Genomic DNA, 27,150 nt, shown 5'->3' with positions numbered 1-27,150 from the left:
TATACACATCATTGAATTGATGATAGTGATTCCTGAAGAAATATAAAGTTTGATAAACATAATAGTGACTCCTGAAGAGTGTATATGTTTTGGAGAATAATATAATTATATTACTCGTGTATATAAAAATAAAACTTTTTATGATTACTTATATGTTGTAGTGATTTTACATTACCTTGTGAAAGTTTCATTGAAATACAAATTATAGTGAACCTGAAGTTCATGAATTGAATTATTTTGACATGATCAATTATATGCAATAAATTGTCAAAGAATTTGACTAAATTTTGTTGAAGAACCAGAAGATTCTTCTCATTGTTAATTTATAAGGCTCAAAAGAAGAATGTGCATATATTTGCACATAGAAAATATTTAAATTATATTTCCTTAACAATCTTGAGCTATTGTTAGATTTTTATTGCATAGTTTCTTATCGATGTGATAAGATTATATAATCATGCATTTACAAAATGTGTAAATTTATGTATTTCTAATTATACACGTATGACTCATTCTTAGAAATGAATTAAGTTCATAAGGATTGAACTTGAAACTAAAGTTTATTGAACCTAAAGTTCAATGTCATATAGTATATATGAGTTTAAACAAATATTGATTCATTGTGATATATTGAAATCCCTACAGGTGTATTAATATTATTAGATATCACAATTTTTAAAAAATCTCTCGATCAGGGGGAGAGAAGCAGTTGGGATCGATGATAATTTTTGAAAAATGATCCTTGCACAAAGTATATAAGAACAATATAGTTCAAAATGATATATACCAACTGCAAATCAATATTATTCAAAGTTGAGATAGAATGAGTTGAAAACGCCTGAAGCGTAAATGAACAATGTAGAAATTATTAATAAATGTTCATTTGATTTGCCCTGAAGTTGTTAAATCTAGAGGTACTCATGGAGATACCTTAATGTTATAAAGTATTAAAATGATAACCGTGATGAAAACGGTACTCGAAAAGACTCCCAAGAGAAGTTAGACATAACACATTTCATCATAATTGAATCCCTGAAGTGATTCGTTATAGGTACCTATAAATGATAAACATATTTTTCAAATATGTAATTTAAAGAGATCTCTATAAGTTATGTCAATATGGGAGGAAATTATCATTTATTGAAATTTTTGTCGACAATAAATATTGAATGTTTGCATATGCAATAAACTAACATGAGATAGCAAGGATCATGGTATTAGATTTGTCGAGAATCATCGACTTACATTTTGATTTTTGGCCAAAATATTATGACGCAATCCAGACAAATTTACTCACATAAAGTGAAGTAAGACCTGTAGGGTGTGCAAATAAATATTTCTAATGAGAAATTTGCATATATGTATTTGTACATAATGAATTGTTGTACAAAGTTTGCATAGACATGAGATTGATTGAAGTAAGGCTTAAATATTGAGAAAATATAATCATGATTTGATTATAGCCTAGAATATATTTTATGAGAATTTATAAGCGTCACATAAATGTTGCAACAAAAGGTTATTTATTTGGAGCTCCTAATATAGTGAGAATTTGAAATAAGCCTTATCTAAAAATTCTAGAAGAATTTAATACATGTCTTAAGTGATATAAATTCTAAGTCGCGCGCATTATATGACAAAGATCTTTGTATGAAATAAAGACATGTAAGTAAATTATTGTTTGAAAAATACGTATGGTTGTCTATGCAGTATAAATACGTAAATTATACGTTGTGATAGACTCTTGAAGAGTTTTTGATTAATTGCAAAACAAACTTTGATTTCTTTTGTATATCGAGAAATATTAAATGTATAAAGTTTGTTCATTAGTATTGAAGTCCTGAAGTACTTCATATGTATTAAGAATTATAGATATATGATCATTTGATATGGAAATTAAGATCATACAACAAGATGGAACAAATATATGGTCTTGGAGTACCATCATTGTTACAAACGAAAATTTATATTATCATTAATGTGTTATGTTCATATCTACTTGAAATGTTAAATTTTAGTATGAACAAAGTTGTGTACACACATGAATGATACAATTAGGTTGATCAAGGCTAATGTTCCACGAACCCCTCATCTATAATTTAGAAGTCCATACATACTCTGGAAGAGTTATAGAAAATATATGATCAAAGATTGTATATGATGATATTTTAAAAGTGATAGCAATAATCTTATGAGATCTATTATCACCAAAAGAATTATGGATCATATGTGCATGAGGGGGAGACATATTCATGTTGCACTCTTTTTCCCTTAGTTCAGGTTTTGTCCCACTGGGTTTTCCTGTCAAGGTTTTTAACGAGGCAACTTGCAAATAATTATGAATATGAAATATATATATTGTACTCTTTTTCCCTAGCTCAGATTTTTTCCCACTGGGTTTTTCTGGCAAGGTTTTTAACGAGGCAACTATAAATCATGTTAACATACTTGTATTTTATGAAGCAAGTAGAAAATGTGTGTGAGTGAGCTCATTGACATAGTATATTCGGGAAACATATGGATTGCACTCAATAAAGAAGTATCAACCCAAGCAATTCTCTATGGATAATATTGCTTGCATCGCTCAACTAAAAGGATGGTACATTGAAGGAGATAGAGTTAGAACACATTTCACGAAATTCTTCTTTATACGCTTCAAGAAAATACATATTGGTGTTCAACATATTTAATCAAGTGTCAATCTTGTAAACTTATTCACAAATTTATTACCAACATCAACATTTGAGAAGACGGCAGACAAGATCGAAATTCGTCGATTAGAAGATCTCCACAAATGCCTAAATGAGGGGGAGTTAGTTTACACTATACTCTTTTTCCTTTGATCAAGTTTTCAGCAAGATTTTTAATAAGGCAGTTATTATGGACATCCAAGGGGGAGTGTTATAAATATTAATAATTATATGGATGTCCAAATCTTTTATTTATTACCATTAATTGTAATCAATATTCTTCTTTTTCTTAGTTTCCCTTTTTCTTAGTTTCTTAATATCTCACTCTTGTATTTGTATAAATAGGAATTCACCCCATTGGAATAAACAACTCAGAAATTCTCATTCACTTTCTCTTTCTCTCTTCATCTTCTTCTTCTTTCTTCTCATCTACTTTATATTATTTTATATTATTTTATAACAATAAGTTTTACTTAATTCCCACATTACCCCCTCATTCAAATCTGACTCCTCTCTCTCTCTTTTCCCTCTCTTTCTCTCTTTCTCTCTTTGTCTCGCATACCCTCAAACGCACGCACACCGGACACAGACGGAGACCGCCCACACCCGTCCACGCAAGCCGCCCACACCTGACCACCCCCACCGTCCACACAGCCGACTGCCCCCACCATCGGGCCCATCAAACCCAACACACCAAAAAAAAAGAGAGAACAACACATAGGCATCGGTCCCCATCGGACCCACTATCGGAATCATCAGACCCTACACAATTATTTTTTGAAAAATCACTCAACACAATTGGGCCCCATCGGACCCAGCATCGGGTGCCATCGAACCCAATGAGAAAATCCAACACAAGCATCAGACCCCATCGAGTCCCCATCGAACCCATCGGGTTTTCGTCTTCCCCAACCCATTCGCATGAGCATCGGACCTACATCGGGCTTGCATCGGACTGCATCGAGCCCAGTAGTTCGGTCGAGATGGGTTCGTGCTGGAGGAGGTGGATCGGCGTGGGTTTTCGTTGTGGTCAGTTTTCGTGGTGGTCACGGCGATCGAACGGTGCGGTGGTTACGACGATCGAGTGGTGCGGTGGAGGAGGTGGATCGGCGTAGGTTTTGTGTGGTGGAGGAGGTGGCTCGGCGTGGAGGCTTTGTGGGTTTTGGGTTTGATTTTAGAGAGTAAAGAGGAAGAGAGAGAGAGAGAGAGAGAGAGAGAGAGAGAGAGAGAGAGAGAGAGAGAGAGAGAGAGAGAGAGAGAGAGAGAGAGAGAGAGAGAGAGAGAGAGAGAGAGAGAGAGAGGTTGAGAAAAATGGGAGGACTATTTTAGGGTTTAGGAAAAACTATACCCATTTTTTCAATAGCTATAACTATTAGTTTAGGGAATAAATTTAGGTATAAAAGATGCATAAAAAATCAAATTTCCCTTTATATATAGTGATGGCCTTTTAAGTTACTTTCCAAGTTTACTCACTATGTGGAAGAAATATAACAATTTATGCCTATGAATGAGGAGAGTCAAATATTTTTTTTTTTATAAACAGCTCGCGCTTCGCGGCGGATGTTTAAAAATATTTTAAATTATATATATAAAATAAATCATAACTTTTATTTAATGATAACTAAATAATAAATTGTATAAATTTTAATCTAATATTCATATAATTTTGTATGAAAAATTAGGTGTGTACAAACGAACTGATCCAACTAACTAATAATAATAATAATAACAACGTGTGATAGTATATATATTGTGTGTTTTAATAATAATAATAATAATAATAATAATAATAATAATAATAATAATAATAATAATAATAATAATAATGTGTGATAGTATATACATAGTGTGTTTTTTTAAAAAAAAAATTACTAAAATAATATAAAATTATTAATTTATGGATTTATGTTCTAATAAAATATTAAAGATGAGAAAATTAAGGAGAGAAGAGAAAAATAGTTTATTAAAATAATAGTAAAATATCAATTTATAAATTTATACTCTAATAAAATATTAAAAATGAGAGAATTAAGGAGAGAAGAGAAAATTAATAGTAAATAACTCGGGCTTCGCGGCGGATGTTTGAGAAATTTTAAATTATATATATGAAATAAATTATATTTTTATTTAATGACAACTAAGTTATAAATTGTATCAAATTTAATCTAATTTTGTATGAAATATTAGGTGTACAAATGGACCGATCCAACTCGTATTTACTAAATCTTGTTATTATAATAGAAGCCGGACACAATCTGTATAGCAATATGTTAGGCTTGACCCCTCGAATTTGTTGGAAATATTTTACCAGGATCTAGATTTACTAACAAGTATGTTGATTAACATCCTAAATATGAATTCTCTAAAACAATAAAATAAACACATAAGGGTTTAAGAAAACCTTACATTGATTGCAGCAGAATATAATGACTCCTTCCGTTCAAGATCTCTAGCCCTTGATTCCTTTATGTAGCAGAGCGCATTATCAAGATCTGAACCTGGATCTCTTTCTCTCCTTCGGGTTTGGTTACCACCATCTTACTCAATATGTGAGTACTTGACTTGCTATATGTGGGCACGTCACTCATCACTATGGGTTCGAATATGGTGAAGAACAATGAAGGAGGCTGAAATCAATAAAAGAAGGAACTCTCTCATCTAGGTTGAAGAATAGTCAAGTTGACATTAGTTGGATGAGTGAGGATATCGTGTTCCTTTTATAGTGTTTCAACTAGGGCTTAGGGCTGAATTATATGGATTAAAAAAGAATAAAATATTGGGCAAAAATCACTTCATGGCCGTACACAATAATTGACCATTCTCTAGTTACAATTTTGCCACTTTATTTCAACAACTTATTCTTCTTTCAATAATACCATATTTTCTAATTCAATCCTATAAATGCCAAAACTATTTATTTAATAATAATTAATTATCAAATAAAATTGTTATTTATATAATTTATTAATTAGACCATACAAAGTCTCTTAATTAACAAATTGACCCCAAAACCTCTTTTCTTCACAATTAAGCACTTGCTTTAGTGAAAATTCATAAAAAAGACATAGTCTAATTTTAGAATTATAATTGATTAATTAAAATCAATTACTACTTTTTCCAGCGAGATGTGGCCATCTCGATATGACTAATATGTCCTCTCCCTCTACAGGAGGAGGTTGTAATCTTTGGTTGCCCGGGTTATTGGGCAGATTTGGCTAGTTTTGTCCATTACCTTGTCGTCTTACATACTATTGAAAATAATCGCACGAGATAAGACTCTCTATCTCGTCTTTCAACTAACGAAATTCTTCCGTTGTATGCCCTATGTCCTTATGAAATCGGTAGAATTTTATTGTATCTCTTTTGTGTGTCGCATGTCTCATTGGCTTAGGCTTACAAAATGCAACCCTATGCTCATTTGAGAGAAAAATGTTCTTTCGAGTTTCATTAAGCTCAGTATAAACAGTATAATTCGGCACATACTTATCGTGCTTTTTTTGTTTCTTCTTATCTTTGGCTGATTCTCTAGAGTCATCTTTTCTCTTGGTGTTAGAGCCACCTGGATGGTCAGCCTTTGTCGAGACAGTGCTTGCTGCGACAGTGCTGGGTTTACTTCCCAAGCCAGTCTTTAACAATTTCATCTCGTTCCTCGCTTCCTCTTTCCGTACGAACACTTGAGTTCTTTCATTTAACTCATTGATGTTTCTCACCTGGCAACCTTGTAAGTCATCCCATAGCTCGTCTCCAGCTATTTAGAGGTCAGTCGTGATCCCTGCTTGAAGAGCAGTAAGTTGAATATTGTCGTTCAAGTTTCTAACTTTAGCGTCGGCAGTACTGAAACGACTTAAGTAAGCCTTAAGTGACTCACCAGGTTGTTGCTTTACGTTAGTAAGGGATGATGCTTCAGGTCGTCTATCTCTTGTTGCCTGAAATTGTTTCTTGAAATCCTTAGACAGTTGTTCCCAAGAAGTAATTGAATGATGGGTAAACTTATTGAACCAGCTACTCGATGCCCTAGTCAACGAGCTAGCGAATATGATACAACGTAAGTTATTTGAGACATTGTTGACTCGCATTATGGTATTAAAATTGTTGAGGTGAGCGACTGGGTCTGAAGTCCCATTGTACAGCGAGACGTGAGGGTTTTTGAATCCCTGGGGAAATTCATAGTTCATAATGTCTGGATGGAAAGGCTCGGGTTCTTCATCTGAGTCATAACCAGGCAGTTTCCCATATTCCCCATCTTGGTATCTCCGGAATTTATTTTCTAACTTGATGATTCGCAATTGGATTGGATCCTCTTGTTTTCGATTAGCATTGAGTTGTTGGTGTAAATTAGGTGCATTTTGATCTAAGTGCTCGCGTAAATCGGGTTGTCTCTGATTTAAACATTCACGAAGATCTGGATGTCTTCGTTCATGGCTGCTCATAGACCTTGTATTTGAGTAACTCTCAGATTGATAGCTCCTCGTATTACTAATACTTTCTCGATCATCATTATGGCGAGGTCTATCTCCTCCTCGTGTATGCCTTTGTGACTGTGCTCTCAGGATCTTGTATGTCCCGAGCTAGAACTTTCCTCATCCTGCACAGGCCTTCTCCTTCGGGAATGGTTAGATACACCCCCCACTGGGGTACGTGTACGCCTCCTCCCTATCAATTCAAGAAGAACGATGGGGGTGTCTCGGTGGTAACCCACTTGTCCTGGGTTTTGTCTCAGGATTTCTCTCGTTATTACAAGGGATCTCCTGTTCCCTAGTTCTGGGCTGCCTTATGTCTCGTTTCTACGAGAAGATTCTGGCACGTAATTATTTTCATTCCCCTGATTCGTAAATCCTTGGGGTCTTTGAGGTACTCCTCAACGAGGTGCTTGATTATTCTTTTGTTCGTCTTTTGGAACATCCCTAGTTTCCTCAGGTTGCTCCTCTTGGGTGTTCTAGGGATTTTCTTGATTTGTTTCCTGTCTCCTGATTCTTAAACCTTAAGGTCTACCTCGTGGGCTTCTCACTCTAGGATCAGGTTGGTTATATGCATTGTTTCCTTGAGTCACCCTGGCTGCATCTGCCTCTCTTTCCAATTCAGCATTTTGTTGGTTGGACTCGGTCAGACGTTGCCGGAGTTTTCGATTTTCCAATTCAACTAACGGTATATACCTAGTGGGATCATAAGCATCCTCATTCCTAGGTACATAGCCAGTATTAGTATTAGTTTCCTCATTCCCAGTTTTTGAGTTTTGATCGTGACCACGTTGGTGTTAGAAATTATTTTACCAGGATCTTAGATCTACTCACAAGTATGTTGATTAACAACCTAAATATGAACTTTCTAAAATGATGAAATAAACACATATAAAGTTTAGTAAACCTTACATTGGGTGCAACAGAATATAATGACTCCTTCCGTTCAGATATCTAGCCATTGATTCCTTTCTGTAGCAGAGCATTATCAATATCTGAACCTGGATCTCTTTCTCTGATTCTTTAGTGCTGAAACTCCTTCTTGCTGAAAGTCTTTCTTCACGATCTTCCTCACTATGATTGAGGTATCACTTGCTGTGTGTGGGCACTACTCTAACACTAAGAATTTCAAAATCTTTAGGAAGAAGAGAGAGAGGGAGTGGTCGGCCAAAGATAGGGAAAGAGAGAGGCTCAATTTTTTCTGACTGAAAAAGTAGAAAATTTAAGTGTATATTTCCAGTAGCCTTCACTATCTATTTATAGCATTCCACTAGGGTTAGGTTTGAATTATTTGGCATTAAAATAATGAAAATATCATAGGATGATTCCTATAAAAGTGGCCGGCCATGCAATGTGGATTTGGGCCTCACTTTTTGCAATTTTGCAGTTTTCTCAATTCTGCATCTGATTTTCTCAAAAATGCCAATTTTTCAAATTCAACCATTTAAATGTCAATTCTAACTATTTAATAACTATAAATAATTATTAAATAATATTTTCATTTATCATATTTATTAATTGAACCATACAAAGTATCATAATTAACAAATATGCCCCTAAAACACTTTCTTTACAATTTCGCCCTTACTTAGTGAAAAATTCACAAATAGACATAGTCTAATTTGAGAATTATAATTGATTAATCAAAACCAATTATATGAGTCTTACAAGCAATATTATCTCAACTAGTGGGGGGACCATGGGTCTATATAACCGAGCTTCCAATAAGTCGATCAAGAATAGGGGTGTTCACAAAGTATCCAATCTAATCCAATCTGCACGATCCAATCCAATCCAATCTGCAAAATGCGGATATTCGCACTTGTGCGGATTGGATTGGATTGAAAAATCTAAAATCCGCACTTGTGCGGATTGGATGTTGTTTGACCTCAAAAAGTAACCGATCCAATCCAATCCGCACTTAATTATATATATTTTTAAAAAATTATAATATGTAATATATACTAATTAAAAAAAGACACAAACTTCTAATTTCTTAATCTTTTTTAGTAATATATTGAGTTGGTGCATTTTATTTATTTTGTAATAAAAAACACAAGAAAAATAATTCTTATTAACATAGACACATACACATAAAGTTTAAATATATATATACTAACTTATTTATTTTAGTAATTAGATACATATATATTTTAGTGTAAATCTAAATAAGTATATATACATTGATATATATGTATATTGATTTAATTTGTATATAAATAGAGATGGAAATAGATTATTATTGGAGATTAAGCAACAATAGTCTTTTTTTAATTTTTTTTTCTATGAAATATTAAATAATTTATTATTAAAAAAATAACTGGTCCAAAATAACCGATCCAATCCGCACTATTGCAGATTGGATTGGATTGGATTTAAACTCTTATGCGGATCGGATTGGATCCAAAATATGAAATCCGCACTTAGTGGGGATTGGATGTTGTTTGACCAAAAAAGTGCGGATTGGATCGGATGAGCACCCCTAATCAAGAATTTATAACCTAAATTTACTGACTTATTCATTCTTCGTTGAATCTACGCATAGAACTTAGAATTGCACTCTCAGTATATAGAATGCTCTATATGTTCCACCATATAGACCCATCATTAGTTATCCATTGTTATAATCCTAATTTGATCAATGATCCTCTATATGAATGATCTACACTGTAAAGGGATTAGATTACCGTTACACCCTACAATGTATTTAATCCTTAAAAAACTTAACCCCATATAAATGATATTTCAACTTATGTTAAATGAGATCTCCACCATTTATTTTCGTTTGGTCAAGCTCGAAGGAGATCATCCTTTACTTACTATTCGCTAGATAGAAGCTATAGATTCCATGTTTATGTTAGCGCTCCCACTCAATTGCACTACCGTGTTCCCAAAATGTACGTATCACCCTGACCTAAAAGTAGGCTTAACTAAAAAATCAAAGAACACGAATAGCCTCTTGAGATTGAGCCTAATCATAACAGGATTAAGATCATTTGATCTAGGATCAACTAGGCGATATTGACTTGAATAGATATTACGGTAAGTTTAATAAATCTAAGTCAAAGTTCAATATCGGTCCCTTCCGATGCATACTCCATGCATCCAACCTGAGCTTTACTTTAACCAATGTTCTGGAAAGAACATAGCATTTCTCCAAATGCAAGTAAACTCTTGTTGTAGATTATCATATCAGTAAAACCCTGTGTCTGATAAATCTAGGAAACTTTATTCACATAGTCATGTTTACTTTCCAATGTGTTGACAGCACAATAAACATGATCAAGTATGTGAAAAGGGTTTCAGATGAATTCATACATTATATACATATAATCATGAAATAAATCATGTGAACCATGCAACATTAAATGTTATTTCTGATCTATATTTATAAATAAATCTGATTATATTGAAATGAGTTTTATTTAGGGCATAAAACCCAACAGTTGGCTTCTTCTTGAACGTGTTCAACATGTTGTTCCTGAAGTAGGTGGCCTCTGTGAACCCATTGGTTCTCTCCCAGGACGACGATTAGTCTCTTCAGGATGACTATTATCGTTTTGATTATCATCAGTCATGGACAAAGTTTTTCTTGGTTAGGAGGGATTTTTTTGAGCTTTTATAACGTAGGCTCTCAATGAAAGTACCAAACTATTAACGCAGATTTTCGTTAACGATTAATGAGCCTATTTCATAATTAAACACAAATATAAGAAATTTAATAAGTAGAATAATGAGAATGACACCAAGTTTTTTACGTAGTTTTAATTGCAGTTAACTCTGCATTGTCCATGAGTCTATCTTATTCAAGATATTTCTGGATACAAGATTACAGTTTGTGATCTCTCTCTCAAAGATTTTTCGTACCTTTTTCTATAGAATTTACTCCTATTTATAGGAATATAGGTTGGCAGTTATTTATATTTGAATTTGAATTACATATAACTGTTTTCACGAAACGTAAGCTTTGACCACATTCCATTTTAACACGTGTAGAACTATAAATCTGCATAACCGTTTATCATTCTTATCTTCAAGGTAGTGGATGCTGACGTGGGATAAGAGCATCTCGCTAGAGGCATCTCCCTTTGTACATAGATGACCAATAATGACTTGGTATATTCATATGTCTTCCAGTAATGGCATGAGCACCAATGTATTGAGCAAACTTAAGAAATGCTCTTTGACCATAAGGCCTCACAGACTGGACAATCATGTCCTACATGCTCCCAAGTTGTTACACTTAATTATTATAATGTGGATTATACGCTAAGTGTTTCAATTAACAACCGATTCGCCTCGTCAATACTTCCTTACATGTAGTGAGGTAGATGTCTCGCTATGCATTGTCCGTAGTTCCCTTGAGATTATGTCTTTCGATGCAAGATAGTTTCTCATCAATACATGAATTGATAGTTTGTGTATCCTTGTCTCGCCTAAGACTACACAGTCAGCGAGTTATGAATATACTCTATTAATTCTATATTTAATGAGTTATTTTATTTTGTATTTAATGACATAATCGTTATTATATCTGATGGTTCATATTGCATGAGATTGACACGTGTCACTTTTTGAAGTACAACTGAATTTCGGGTATAACAGTATGTGTGTTACTTTGCAGATGTAGATACATATAATTATCTTTTTGACACATTTTTTAAAATAGAATGATAAAATTTTTCATTTTTTATTGACATGACATGCACTAATTAAAAGATATTCATATATTAATTATATATTACCTATCATACCCTCTTTGAAATATAAAATTTTATTATTTCTATTATTAATGTAACTATTTATTTAACTTTTAAAACATAAATTATCATTTTAACTATCACTAGTCAAAAAGAAAATGAGAAAAGAATAAAGTTGTAACAACAAATTTCATGAAAAAAAAATAAGACTAATTAAGATTTTTTTCCTCTGAACTTTGACATTTACCAAATCATGCCTCCTGAACTTTTAAGGTCGTTAAAAATGCCCCTTAAACTATTGAGATTGTTGAATTTAAGGACTTTGGTCCAATTTTGATAAAAAAAATTCTAACATGGATGAAAGTTTATGGGACATGATTTAGTACATATCAAAGTTCGAAAAACATGATTTGGTAGATATCAAAGTCTGGGGAGCATGGTTTAGCACATATATAATCACTGAAACAGTAAAATTAAATGAAATTAGACAAAAGTCCTTAAATCTAACAATCTCAATAGTTCAGGAAAAATTTTAACGGCCAAAAAAGTTCAGAGGACATAATTTGGTACATGTTGAAGTTCGGGGGAAAAAAATCTTAATTAGCCAAAAAAAAAATAATATAATAGTACAAAAAGATAAATCAAGTTTTCAAAACTAAGTAAAAGAAATCGTAATACAAAAACATATTAAGGAGTTGATATTATTTTACTTATTGAAATTAGGTCAATATTTTGTTATTTTTCAGTTAATTTCTAATTATTTTTTTGTTGTTTACAGTTGTTATCATATTTTTTTTGTTAAGTTGTTGTAAGATTGTTTTTTATTTTACTGGAACACTATATTTTTATAATTTTAAAATTTTAACACATTATTTTTATAAACTTAAAACATTAAAAATATTAAAATCTACGTGTCTCAATATTTTTATAAAATTTCTATATCTTCCATAACGAAGCTACAATAAAATCTCGTCAATATGGAGAAAAGAATCATTTGTTTTGTTTTTTTTTTTTTTTACTTTCTTTCTAAACAAACAGAACACAAATTTCCCTTTTCATATTAGTCTTCTTTTTTTCTCGTGGTTAAGCTCAACTAAGCTTCTTTGGCAAGCCATGGCCGCTTAATTCACAAAATGTACGTGGCTGATGCTTTACAAAAGTTCAGTCTCAAGAAGGCTTCAATACAAAAAGCCCTGGATATTGATAATCTGGCTGATGGTGGGCCGCTTTCCTTCAAGGAGTATGGTAAGCACAAGATTTATCTTGCTGGCCAAGACCAATTCGATGTCCCAAATAGCGAAGAGCTTACTCAGATGAAGGAAGAAAATGCTAGGTTGCATAAACAGCTTGAGGAACAAAAGAAATCCATTGGCGATGTTGAAGGAGGTAACCCCTTCCATTCTCTAGAAATCAAAAGTTTGCAGTCAAATTTGACACTGGAACAAATACGTGCAAAGGAAGCCAAACTAAGAATGGAGGTTGATTGAATTATACTATTCCTTGAATTGGAATTTGTTTCACGAAAGAGTTAGAAAATTTCTTTGATTTTAACTTGGGGAGATTTTGTAACGATATGTTAGGTCAAAGAAATGGAGGACAAACTGGAAATTACGTGGTGGAATTACATTGGCGAAGGCAGAAGATCTGTTGAAAAATTGTACACTGACAAAATAAGTCAATGGAGAAAGCGTAGAAGGATGTTTAAAGATTTGTGGGGTGCTATTATTGAGAACTTACCAAAGAATCTCAAGGAATTCAAGGTGTTATTTTCAGTCCATTCAAGGGTCTCTGGTTTGACTTTTGAGAATGTGTTTTGCAATGAAGAATTTGGTAATAATAAATAGAGAGGTGGTAAAATTTGTTGGAAGAACTTGAATATGATGAAGTGTTAGAATTTGAGGATAATATGGATGGGTTCCATCTCAAAACCAATTGCCACTCATTCACTTTATATATGACAATTTATTTCCACAAACGCGGAACTAACTTTAATGTGAAAACGTTGACGTGAGTTTACAGTCATTCGGTGAGCTTCTACAATGTGGTTAGAAGAGGCAGCGAGGCCAGTCGATTTTTGTTTTGTCTTATCTTAGCTAATTACACAAAATACATATGGTTCTTTTCTTGCTTTTTTCACTAGTGAAAAATGCAGATTCTGCGTTCTATTAACTTGTATATTGGAGTTTCAGAATCCAATATGGTTTAACCATTTATGTATGTTAGAGGCTAAACTGCTACATGACTCATGAAAATAGCTTACCATTTATGTATATTTAAGGTTAAACCTTTACAGTAAGGTTAAATTGTATATAGTATGTACAACAGTTTATCCAATTCAAAGTTTCGTAAACGATTAATTGAGGTATAGCAGTTTCATGAATCATGAAGCAACTACTTGTTTTCAGTATTCTAAAGAAAAAATAGCTATTTTTAGTTTAGATATGCCTTGCGTATGGTTATATTGGTTTAGTTTGTGGAAGAGAATTTGAGAAATGGTAACACTTAAAGCTATTTCCAGTACATGTGAATTTAATTGGTAATATTAGTCCTGGGTCACAGAGAATGTACACAACTTAGAAACCTTCCAATTTGAAACACTTCCAACTTCATTATAAAAGCTCAAAGCACAAAGATAACGCTTTCAAAAGGCAATATACATCGAACAGCTCAATAAGTGAAAGTAAAAGAAGAAACAAAACAAAACAAAACAAAACTATGAAGGGAATATACTTATGTTATCACCACACTAGCAAAATTCATATGCATATGAAGACTGTATCAGGAAAAGCCTCAATACCCTCGCACTCGTCTAGTTCTCACCGATAATGGCCCTCTCTCTAAGTTTAAGCGCATTGTACTCCCAGTCTCGGAGCTCTCAGCTTCATGTTCCATGGAGTTCTGTTGAGCTGAGTCGACCACCAGACCTGCTTGAAATCTTGAAGGAATTTGCAATTTAGATGGAACCTTACTATTGTTTCCAGATATTGTCTCATTGTCATCCTCATCAAAAACAACATCCTTCTCTGAAAGATTGCCTCGGGTTATCTTCTCTGAACTCGAAGAAGACTGTGAACTCAATTCAGCGGATTGATTTTCAACTGGAGTCTTCTCTTCTTCTGAATCAGATTCAATTTTCATGGACTTGTTTTTGCGAGCTGACTTTCCTTGTCGACTTACAGGACTATCCTGATTATCTGAATCGTGTCCCGATCTTGAAAGTTCAACTGCTGCTCTTGCAGCCGCTGCTGCATAAGCTGCAGACTCAAAAGCTGCCTGAGCTGCATCAGCAACATCTCTGTATTTCTTCTTTCCCTTAGTCGAACCATTGTTTTCGATCTCTTCTGGCATGAAGTGCAAACTATCCCCTGACCCGGTTCCACCTGAACTCGAAGAAGATGGGTTTGGTGGTGGTTGGCGTTGGTTCTTTTGTACATCCAACTCCTTCATTCATCACAAGAGGAGAAAGCAACAAGTTGATGAGTAAGTTAATAAAATTTTCAAACAAATTGCATCACTGTCTGTCAGTATCAATGTCACACACAATTTTAATCTTTGCTTATAGCTTTACCTGAGTGGGAGAAGAAATAGGTTCCTCAAGTTGCAGAGCAATGCTATTTTCAGCAGCAATTTCTTTAACCAACTTCATTCTGCTCTCTAAGGTTGGCTGCCTGGTTGATAGCTTTTGTATCAACTACAAAAACCCAGTGAGTAAAAACATTAATAACACCATAATTGTCAAAAATGAAAATTGCAATATCAGCTACATTCATGCGGCTATACTATGCCATGTCAGTAATTTTATATTGTATAGTGTGTGTATAGTACCGTAAGATTAACACCGCAGTTGTTGCGTAATTCAATAGCACGAGCAGTGAATTCCTTGCCGAAATGAGATGTGAGAACCCCACGAATCTCTTGGAGCTCTGGAAAATCCCCACATCTTGAAGCTGCATAAAGCAAGCCTGATGTTGCCTCTCTCAATTCTTCAGGACACACTCTACACCACCCAACAAAAAAAAAAATTAGAGATTGATCGATCATATATAGATATTATAAATTTCAAATATATACAAACAAAAAGAAAAGGACAAACCTTTCATGTTCAATCAGATGAATTCTTTCAACCAAAAGGTTGCAGTAGCCCTCTATCATGTCATACACATCTAACATATTCTGCTCCTTGATCACATGCTCCGCCTGTCAATGTTATGAAACACAGAAAATCAAAATCTGGGTCTGAACCAAAAACCAAAAATACAGAGGTCACATCAAACTTACCCGAAGAAGAGCTCGGTCATGGTGGCCCTGTTGGAGGAGGTGAACGGCATCAGAGCGGGCTTGGGAGCACCTGACTTGACGCTGGTTTTTGAGAACAGCAAGGCGAGAGATGGCTAGACTCACCAAAGGCTTGAACTTTGAGGTCTTGATCAAACTTCTACCCAACAAAGAGTTAATCTTGCTTTTCATCTTTAACCCAACCAAATACTATATTTCTTTCCTGTATATTTGGATGAGTAACAACAACCCAAATGGAAAGAATAGTACGTACTAGTTTATGAGGATGTTCTGGAAGAAGAGCAGGACTCCGAAGAGAGAGAGAGACAAATGAGTCTGGCCATTTGTACCTTTTTATTATGTCACAACAGATGAACTAATAATTATTATTTGGGTCGACAATTAAGATTTTGTGTTCATGGAGCATATGGAAATTTTAGTATTATTTTCTTTCTTAATGACTAAGTCTTTGTGTTACCGAGTAAGCTAACGCGGCTGGGCTAACAACTTCGTGGAAATTGAGAGAGAGAATATTACATAAAACACAAAACACTGTTTCAATTCTTAAAAAGAAAAATGACTGTTTTCACACTCTATTCGGTTCCGTTGGCATTTTACAATTTTGTTTACATTATTTTAATTAATTACAAAATATGTGCAAAAAAAAAAAAAACTTATTATTATTTTCTCATACATTTTTATATATAATTAAAACTTTTTTTCAATTTTTATTATAATATATATGGTAATAATGATTGATTGTTATATACATGGTAATATTTGCTATCTTTATTTTTATGTTTACGATTATAATAAACATACCAATAATATAAAACATTTTATATATGTGTTTATTTTATTTTCTATTAATTAAACATACTAATTTAATAAACAAAATAAATAATATTCACGTAGGTTTATTTTATGTTATGTTTATTTTTTAGTAATTTTTTAGAAAATAAATAATTTATATAAAAAAAATTGTTTATCTTTATCTTTTTTTTTTTGTTTATTATGTCATGTTTATTTTTTCTAATTAAATAATTTTAGGAGTTTATAAAGTTATGTTTGTTTATTTATTTTTTGATGTAAAAATTATACTTCAATAGAAAATTCGTTCACTAACTCATTAGAAAATAATCAATATATAGAAACAATAGAAAGAAAATATACTAATAGACTATGTCTATTTTTATGTTTACAATTATAATAAACATACTAATAATATAAAATACTTTATATATATATTTTTATTTATTAAACATACTAATTTAATAAACAATATAATAAGATTCACATATGTTTATTATATCACTCTATGTGTCATGTTTATTTTTTGTAATTTTAAGTATTGATTTATAATTATATACATCAATGTTTATAATTTTGATATTGTATTTATTAAAACAAATCTTATTAAATTATAATAATTCATCCTAAAATAGATAATAAATTTTTATTTTTTAATAAAAAAAATATTTAACTTGTTTATTTTTATAAAATTGTTTAATTAACTTTATAAAATTGTTTATTTTGAGTTTTAATAAACATATTGTTTTATTTAATGATTAAAATGTATGGTTTCATGTAATAAGTTTTCAAGATGTATAAATTTTTAAAATAATTTTTTTTTTTTGCACATTTTTTGTAATTATATTATTTTTGTTGTACAATTATGAAAAAAAAAACCCTTTTGTTTATTTTAAAGGCAAACGGTCTACGAGCTTTATTTGTTTTGGTGCGTGTGTTAATAAACTACCAATAAAAATAGAATTCTTCTCAATTTATTATAAAATAAAACAAAGAATTTCCTTCTTGTAGAGATGACAATACCCGTCTCGACCACAATTTTTTTTTTTTTTTAATAAAAAGTTAATTAAAACAAAAAGCATTTATTAAAATATCAATCTGCTAATACGAACTGTCATCCTAAATTTTATTCACTATCATTTCTAAAGTGGTTTTAAAATGAGTTTGAAGGAGGAAAAAATTAAGTTTCAAATTTTATTTTAGGATTATTTTACAAATACACAAAAATAACAAAAAAAATTACCAAAATACGGTTTTACGGAATTTTAAATATTTTTACGATTTTTTTGATTTTATGTAAAGAAAATATGGTCTTTTTATGTTGTACTCTTGTTAATTTGTTGTTGATTTTATGTTATCTATATGTTATTTTTTGTTGTTATTTTCTTGTTATTTTTATGTATTTTTTTTATTATTTTCGTATAGTTTCTATAAAAAATCGTAAAAATATATATATATAAAAAAAATTAAAACATAGAAATATAATTTTTTTTTTAAAAAAAAAAATGTATTTTTATGTAATTTTGTCTTTTATTTTTACATCAAAATCTAGGGACATCCTAAAGTTCAGTTAAAACATAAAGTGGGATGACCTATTTATTTATTTGGGACCATTAGATTTTTGGTGAATTTAAATAAATGGTCTAGATTTTATTTTAAATAGTCAAATAATTTATGAGTATCTTATAATTAAGGTATTCATGTCATTTGAGTTGGTGTACTTATAACCGAAGGAAAAAATATTCTTTCTCATTTTCTTTATCTTAATTTTTTTTTGGGTGATTCTACAATGCACCCCAAGGAATGTACTGATGCACCCTTAACTTGTTTCGGCATCCAGAAAAATTTTTTAGTCTAATTTTTTTTCATATTCATGTACTTATAGCTATTTAAGATATCTTACAAAATTTTGAAAAATTCAGAATAATTTACAATATAGAAAACAATGTTCAAACAGTCTATTTTATACGCGTATAAAATAAAATAGTCACGCGTGCAACACACTGTTTGAACATAATTTTCAGCGTGTTAAACTTTTTCAAATTTCTTAAAATTTTGCAGGATGTCTTAAATAACTATAACGTACATAACCATGACAAAAAATTTGACTAAAAAATTATTTCGGATGCTAAAATAGATAGGGGTGCATCAATATATTCATTTTGAGGGGGTGGATTGTAGAATTTTCCATTCTTTTTCATTCAAATAAAAAATTGAAAAATAACTTTCTCTATTACAAAAGGAAAAAAACTCTCAAATTCAAAAAAAAAAAAAAATTGTTGGTGGTTGTTTTCAAAAAAAAAAAAACTTCCCTTTCCTCCAAAAGTAAATAAAAATAAAAATAAAATCATTTAATAAATTTATGTACTCAAACATAATAGTTAGTGTTTTTATTTTTATATTTTAAAATAGTTTTTTTTTTATATTTATATATATATATATATAATTTTACGGAAAGCCACATAACAACTAATAGAGAAATTTAAATCTCAACTCAAATCCACATAGCAAACTACATAAAATCTAGCGGAGCAACTAAAACCGTAAAAATAAAAAATTGTATTTGAAGTGATTACCCAACACAATATTATGTTTAATTTAATTAAAATTATTTAATAAATAAATTTTTGTAGAAAAAAATCATGTTACTATTGCTTTTTTAATACAATAATATTATGTTTTAAATTAACTAATAATAATTATTTAATAAATTTATGTAAAAAAAAACTAATAGTATGTTTAATTTAATTAAAATAATTTATTTTATAAATTTATGTAGACAATTTTGATAATCCTGTCGTCTTTTTAATGTAATAATACTATGTTTAAATTAATTAAAAAACTAATAATATGTTTAATTTAAATAAAAATAATAATTTCATAAACTTTTTTTTTGTTTGATCAAGAATAATAGTTCTATTAATCAAACAAGCCATTCACAACCAAATAGCGAAAACTCCCACAACTTTACACCAATACTTACAATTTTCTTGCATTTCTAAGAACAACCCACTACAACAATAATGGTTTATACCAACGCCACTATTACCAACGCCAAAAAGTCCTCATTAAAAATGGTACTATCAATAACGACACTTACCTGTCGTTGGGACAACTATTATTATTTTTTTAAAAAAAAAAAATTATCATCAATAACGACAATGTCGTTATTGAAAATACTTCAATAACGACATTGTCGTTGTGAAAAGTTTTGTATAATTTGAAAAATGGCCGTTGTAAAAGGGCGGTAATTTTCCCTCTTATTTCAGCTCCCAACGACAATGTCGTTGGTCTATGTCGTTGGGAACTTCTTTGTATATAAAAAAAAATTGCAGCGAGCCTTCCTCATTTCTCAGCCAAAACTAAAAACCCTAACCCATTTTTCCTCTCTATCCAGCCACCTTCAACCCATTCAACCCTAACCCTAACCCATTCAACCCTCCGCTTGAAGCTACGTCCGGCCACCACCATCGTCCACCTGAAGTCGCGCGTCAGCTCAGCCCAAGACTGGTCTCTCCTCACTTTGAACCTCCGTCAGCCCACCGCCACCGGCGGCGATTTTTGAGGTATACCCTCATTTGTAATATGTATATATATTGTTTTATATTTATATATGTATTTATAAATATGTAGATAAATTTTGTTGTTTAGATGTTTGTAATATTTATTTTAAATATATGTTTAAATATATATGTATTTGAGTTATATGTATGTGTTTTTAATAATGTATGTATTGTTTTAAGTGATTGTAATTTTTTTTTTCTTTTTAATATAGATGTGTATAATCTGAAAATAGTATGTGTGTTTGTATTTGTTTTTTTGTTATTTTTTGTATTGTAATAAATTTTTGATTTACTTTGAAACTTTGTAATATTTAAAAATGTGTAATGTATTTTAAAGTTGTAAAGATTGTATAAATCAGGTTTAAAATTTTTTGGGTATAGTGTAAAATATAAATGTTATGCTGTCCAATTTTTTTAAAAATTTCATATAGTAAAAAAAATTAGGTTAATTTAATAAATTAGTAATTTTTTTTATAAAAAATATTAAAGTGGTATTTAAAAAGAAAAATTATAAGGTAATAATTATTTATAAAAATTAATAAAATTAATGTTAAAATTAAGTAATTTAAGTAAATGAAATTTGTATTTTGTTTAAAAAAATAATAATAAATAATTAAATATTTAATAAATAACTTTTATTTATTTTTTGAATCAATAAATAACTTTTATTAGTTGAGAATAGATAATTAATAATTAAATAAGTAATGAATTTAACATTAAATAAATTCTTACAATAAAAAATATTAAGAAATAATTATATTAATAAAAAATATAATATTTTATTAAATAAAAATAATTTAAATAAAAGGATTTCGTTAAAATTTTGAGATAATAAAAATTTTGTTATTTTAATAATTTATAATAAGTTAATAGTTTGTTATAAAACTAGTAACAAGTTATTTTTTAAATGGACAATTATTTAAATTAATATTTATTTAACAAAATTAGTGAAATAAATCCTAAAATTAAGTAATTGAATTTAAAAGATTTTTTGTATATTTATAAAAAATAATAATAAATAATTAAATAATTATAAATAACTTTAATTAGTTGAATATAAATAATTAATAATTGAATAAGTGATAAATTTTATAATTAATAAATTCTTGTAATAAAAAAAATTAACAAATAATTTGATAAATACTATAATATTTAATGTAAGTATAGTTTAAAATAAAAGTTAAAAAAGGTTTCATAAAATGACGTAAATGAAATTTGTATTTTGTTTAAAAAATAATAATAAATAATTAAATATTTAATAGATAACTTTTTTTTTTGAATCAATAAATAATTAATCTCAGATGATGACCACCTCGCAAATGCCGCCAATGTCGTCATTGATAATAATATCAATAACGACAATGTCGTTGTTGATGCACTCAGATGTAAAAAATAAATAAATAAATAAATATTATTCCCAACGACTTTGTCGTTGTTGATAATTTTTATTCCCAACGACTTAAAAAGTCGTTGTTGATAATGGTTTTTCCCAACGAAGTATTCCCAACGACTTCTTACTTGCCTTCTTCAATACATTGGGGAAGAATGGTCTCTATTGTAGAACTTGATTTTCCCATGAAGCTCTTGAAATGAGACAAAAAGTGGTGAACAACTTTTGAGTAATCCTCAACTACTTGTCCCTGTTCATTGACGAAAGAAGCAATCCTGTTAGTATCTCTTCTATTCTTAATGCGTACATTGAAGTAAGTAGAATTCTAGTCCCCAAACTTGATCCAGTCAACCTTGCTCTTTTGTTTAAGTAGGCTGCCATAAAGATTGCTACATTTCAGCTTCTTCTCTCTAGCTTGATTTAGTTCCATCTGTAAAATAAGAGAATGAGGGTCAAGTTGAAGAGCAAGGTGAGCCTTGTTGTATGTTTCCCAAGCCAACTCAAAATCCATCTTGACATTTTCAAAATAGAAAGAGTTAAAGTTTCTCAATAGTGGTTGTAACCTTCTTAACTTGTAACTTAAGGTTGCCAAGTTTCCTCCCTTAGCATCTTTCCTCCATGATTCAAGAACCTTCTCTTTAAATTCACTATGGTGGACCACATGTTGAAAAATTTAAATAGCATATATCCCAAGTTTCTCAATTTTAACTGCTTAATCACACAAAAACAATGATCTGAGACATCCTCCTACTGGGAAAAAGCTTTCGTGTTAGGATGGAGATCTAGCCATTCCTCATTTTTAAAGACCCAGTCAATCTTCGAGTAGATTCTCTCTCCTTTGTCTTGATTACTAGTCCACGTGAATTGAGATCCACTTCTCTTCATTTCATCAGCTAAACCAAGAGCCAACAATTGGTTAGCATCTTTTAATTCCCCAACACTAACCGATTTCCCACCAGTTCTGTCACTGTAACCAATTTTTGTTTTTAAAATTTTATTTTTGAAAAGTAAAAAATGTGTTCCATAACCAATTTTGTTTTTTAATTTTAAAAATAGAAAATAAAAGTGCGCTCCGTAAATTTTATTTTTATTTTTATTTTTTGATTTTATTTAAGATGGGCTTGGGATTGGGGTTTGGAGTTTGGGTTCGAGGCCAAGTCTGGGTCCGGGTTCGGGGTCTAGGACAGGGGTAGGGGTCGAGATCTGGGGTCCGAGCTTGGGTCGGGGTTTGGGTCTGGCTTAAAGGTTGGAGTCCAGGTTCGACTTAGGGTCTGGGTCCGGGGTTTAGACCGAGGTCAGGGTTCGGGTCTGGGGTCTGGGTCCGAAATTAGGTCCAAGCTGGGGTTCTGGTCTGGGGTCCTAGTCCAAGTCTAAGGTTGGGGTCTGGGTCAGGGTCAGGGCCAAGGTCTGTGTTTGGGGTTGGAGTTAGGGTTTGGGTTCGGATCCGGGCTGGGGTTCTGGTCCAGGTGTTAAGGTTCAAGTTGAGGTCGGAATCCAAAATATTGATTAAGTAAAAAAAACTGTTTAAAAAAATTAAAAGTAACTTTTTTTTTTTGTTTTTAAAATTTTGATTCTTAATTAAAAAAATTAAAAAACAAAAACAATTTTCTAGAACATATATTTAGAAAATATTTTTATTTTTCTAATTAAAAAATAAAAAATTAATTAAAAAAGTATTCTCAAATGTACTCTAAATTTATAAATTTTATTTACAAGTGTTTAAATTAATTTTTTTTTGTGAATAATACAGTATGTGTAAATTATTATCAAACTATATATAAAAGTAAATGAAATTATAAAATAGGCAAAAAAGAATTATATTTTATAGTACTTAGTTTATATCCAAAAAAAAAAAAATAGTTAGTTTATATATAGCAATTTTTCTCCTTTAATGACAAGTTTACTACACATTATTTAAAATTGGAACAAAGTAATGAAGAAATATAACGGAATAAATAAAGAATAATCGGAATCAATATTTGTAATATGTTGTTTACTAAAACTGTTTAGAAATGGAATGATAGTGATTTATCTTGTTTACTTTATCAGCAAACGTAATCAGAATGTTTAAATTGACTAAATTACCCTTTTGAGTTAAACTATAATATATGGTAGTTATTTTGTAAGACATATAAAATTGTCATTATAAATTTAATATTAAAAATAAAATAAAAATAAATAAATTTTATTACCCTTAATGACATTCCTTACAAAATTAATGGAAAAGTTCTCCTTTTTTTTTTTCTTATTTAATTAATTTCTCTATTTCTTAAATTTAATAAATTAATTAAACAAATGTAAATGAAAAATTTTCTTTCCATTAATTCTCATTGTTTATTCCAATATTTAAAAATGTGTGTTCTGTCTGATTTTTTTTATTTTTTGGAAACCCAGAAAAAAGTGTTCAGTCTGATCTAATACACTCCTTCCTTATTCTGAAAAGAGAAAAAAAAGTTTTGTTACAGGAAATAAAGCTCAACTGATTCAACTTTTGACAAAACAATATGGGTTTCCCGATACTGATCATTATGGTGAAAGCGATATGGTTTGGTAACCCATCATAATCCATTATATTAATTAAGAACCAACTTTACTTTTCAATTATATTAAAATTTGTACGTACACACATTTAAGAAACTTAACTAAAACAAAAGTGGTAAGAAAATATAGATAGATATCAATCATAGCATTATTACGAACAATAGCTAACTTGTATTGTACGATATCAGGGAAAAAAGGAACCAGCTTGGTTGGACCACCGACTACTTTCAGGTGGTAATTGCCGCGAACATTCAGTAAAAATAATACAACACAATCATAAAAGAGAAATGTAATTATTTTTTTTTTGAAATGTAATTAAAAGATCATATTTCTAACTTTATTTCAAATTTTATAGAAAGTTAATGTTTTTTTTTTTAAATAATAAAACAAATATTCTTTTTTATTTTTTAATACCTAAAATGCTTTTCATTATATAAAAGGTATTATATGTTTTATTCCTTTAATAAAAATTATAAAAAACAATAAATCAAAAGCTCTTTATTGAATTTTTGTCAACTATTTTTTCATTATATAAAAGGTATTATATATTTTATTCTTTTACATTTTGCTGCTGTTGTTGTTTTCTAATATGTTATTTAACCATATAATTAATTTTTTATTAATATATCATATGATATACAAATAATATATCTTAAATCAATATACATATATCACAAACTTAAACTAATATACTATTAAATGAATTGTTTTCCACAATATACAGTAGCATACAAAAATTATATATCACAATCATAAGTAGATATACCATAGTCAAAAATTAATATACTACCAGCATAGTGAAAAAAAAAATTATACAAAAAACTTAATTTAATATTCCACAAGTTTTTCTTTTCTTGTTCTTTCCTTCATGAAATACCAATGAACATAAAATCAATATACCTCAGTCAAATATAACTATACCTCATACTTAAATTAATATTTAATAGTTTTTTTTCATTATATCCTTCACAATATACATATCACATACAAACGATATACCTTAGACCAATATAAATATACCATAAACTTAAACTAATATACTATTAAATGATTTTTTTCCACGATATATAATAGCATATAAAAATTATATTCTGCAATCATAAGCAGAAATACTATAGTGAAAAATTAATATACCACCAATATAGTAGAAAATATATATATACTAAAAACTTAATTTAATATTCCACATGTTTTTTTTTTCTTTTTCTTTCCTTCATGATATACTAATGAACATAAAGACAATATTTCCTATGAAATATAACTATACCTCAAACTTAAACTAATATTCCATATTTTTAAATTTCCGTCTTTCGTTCATTATATACCATAGCACATTAAAATAATATACTATAATCTTAAACTAATATACTACCTTTCAGTTATTTCAAAATATATATATACTACCTTTAAGTTTTTTTTAATATATTATTGCACATAAAAACGATATACTATTGTGAAATATAACTATACCTCAAACTTAAACTAATATTCCATATTTTTTAATTTCCGTCTTTCGTTCATTATATACCATAGCACATTAAAATAATATACTACAATCTTAAACTAATATACTACCTTTCAGTTATTTCAAAATATATATATACTACCTTTCAGTTTTTTTTAATGTATTATTGCACATAAAAACGATATACTATTGTGCAAAATAACTATACCAAACACTTAATTATTCAAGGTTATAATTGTAATTTTATCATCAAATTTTTAACTAAAAGGACATTTTGTTAATTTTTTTAAAAAAGGGACATTTATTAACTTAATTGTTAGATTTAGGACCATTTTGCATCTTGGCCCATCATAAAACTTATACCTAAGCCTCTTTTCTCTTTTATGCAATACGTATTTATGTTGGAATTTCTTACAAACTAAGTGAATTTTCGATGAAATTGCCGCGAACATTCACTAAAACCAGTTTCTTGATGAAAGAACTAGTTTCTTAATAATTTCTTCCGGTGATTTTTCTGACAACAATGTCAATTCCGACGACTTTTTTAGAATTTGCTGTCAATGTCGAAAAAGTCGTAGGAGTAGTTGCCGGTGTTAGAAAAAGTCGTCGGAGTTCCTGCCGATGTCAAAAAGTCGTCGGAATTGGCATTGTCGCTAATGAAACCAGTTTCTTAGTGATTTTTTTGGTGACAATGTCAATTCCGACGACTTTTCTAGCACCAGTAGCAACTCTGACGATTTTTCCGACACCGACAGCTACTCTAACGATTTTTTCGGTGCCGGCAGCAAACTCCGGTAACTTTTCCAATACCAGCAACAAATAAAACTGCCTAAACAAATATAAATATTAAATATGGGCTTTGAAAACCTAATTTATATGACATATCAAATACTATAAAAATATCTAAAAGCAAAAAATACCATACAAATTGGTCAAACTTAAAAGTGTCATATTCAAGTAAACAACTTTTAAAATCCTACATTGAATATAATTTCCTCTTTTGTTATATGATAGTAGGGGTGTTCATAAAATAGTCGATCCAATCTAATTCGCACGATCCAATCCAATTCAATCCGCAAAGGGCAGATTGGATCTAAAATAGTGCGGATTGGATTGAATGAACACTCCTATATGATAGTGTATATTATTGTTATTAGAATATTATATGAATTTTTAAAAATTTGTAAATAATTTATAGTATCACTAGTGTAATGGATTGCTCTTATTGAAATATTAAAAAAAAATTGAAAGATCCGTAA

The 27,150-nt window shown here is 30.1% G+C and overlaps 2 protein-coding genes across 2 annotated transcripts; one reads left to right on the top strand and one right to left on the bottom strand.

Moving 5' to 3' along the window:
* The first annotated feature begins 12,396 nt into the window (after positions 1–12,396).
* Positions 12,397–14,890, top strand: LOC115699569 (homologous-pairing protein 2 homolog). The gene is given in 4 exon segments (XM_061102671.1): positions 12,397–13,325; positions 13,428–13,450; positions 13,452–13,474; positions 13,477–14,890. Coding segments are annotated over 4 exon segments (606 nt in total). The 5' UTR covers positions 12,397–12,980; the 3' UTR covers positions 13,692–14,890.
* LOC115699568 (uncharacterized) lies at positions 14,436–16,715 on the bottom strand. The gene is made up of 5 exons (XM_030627045.2): positions 16,126–16,715; positions 15,941–16,044; positions 15,673–15,844; positions 15,416–15,538; positions 14,436–15,288 (listed from the first exon to the last, which is right to left on the bottom strand). Exons 1-5 carry the CDS (start codon positions 16,312–16,314, stop codon positions 14,638–14,640), a joined length of 1,239 nt encoding a protein of 412 aa, XP_030482905.1. The 5' UTR covers positions 16,315–16,715; the 3' UTR covers positions 14,436–14,637.
* Between the last annotated feature and the right edge of the window lie 10,435 nt (positions 16,716–27,150).

The sequence above is a fragment of the Cannabis sativa genome, chromosome 8 (genome assembly GCF_029168945.1).
Source record: "Cannabis sativa cultivar Pink pepper isolate KNU-18-1 chromosome 8, ASM2916894v1, whole genome shotgun sequence".
Classification (NCBI taxonomy): domain Eukaryota; kingdom Viridiplantae; phylum Streptophyta; class Magnoliopsida; order Rosales; family Cannabaceae; genus Cannabis; species Cannabis sativa.
This window is presented reverse-complemented; position numbering and strand designations above follow the sequence as displayed.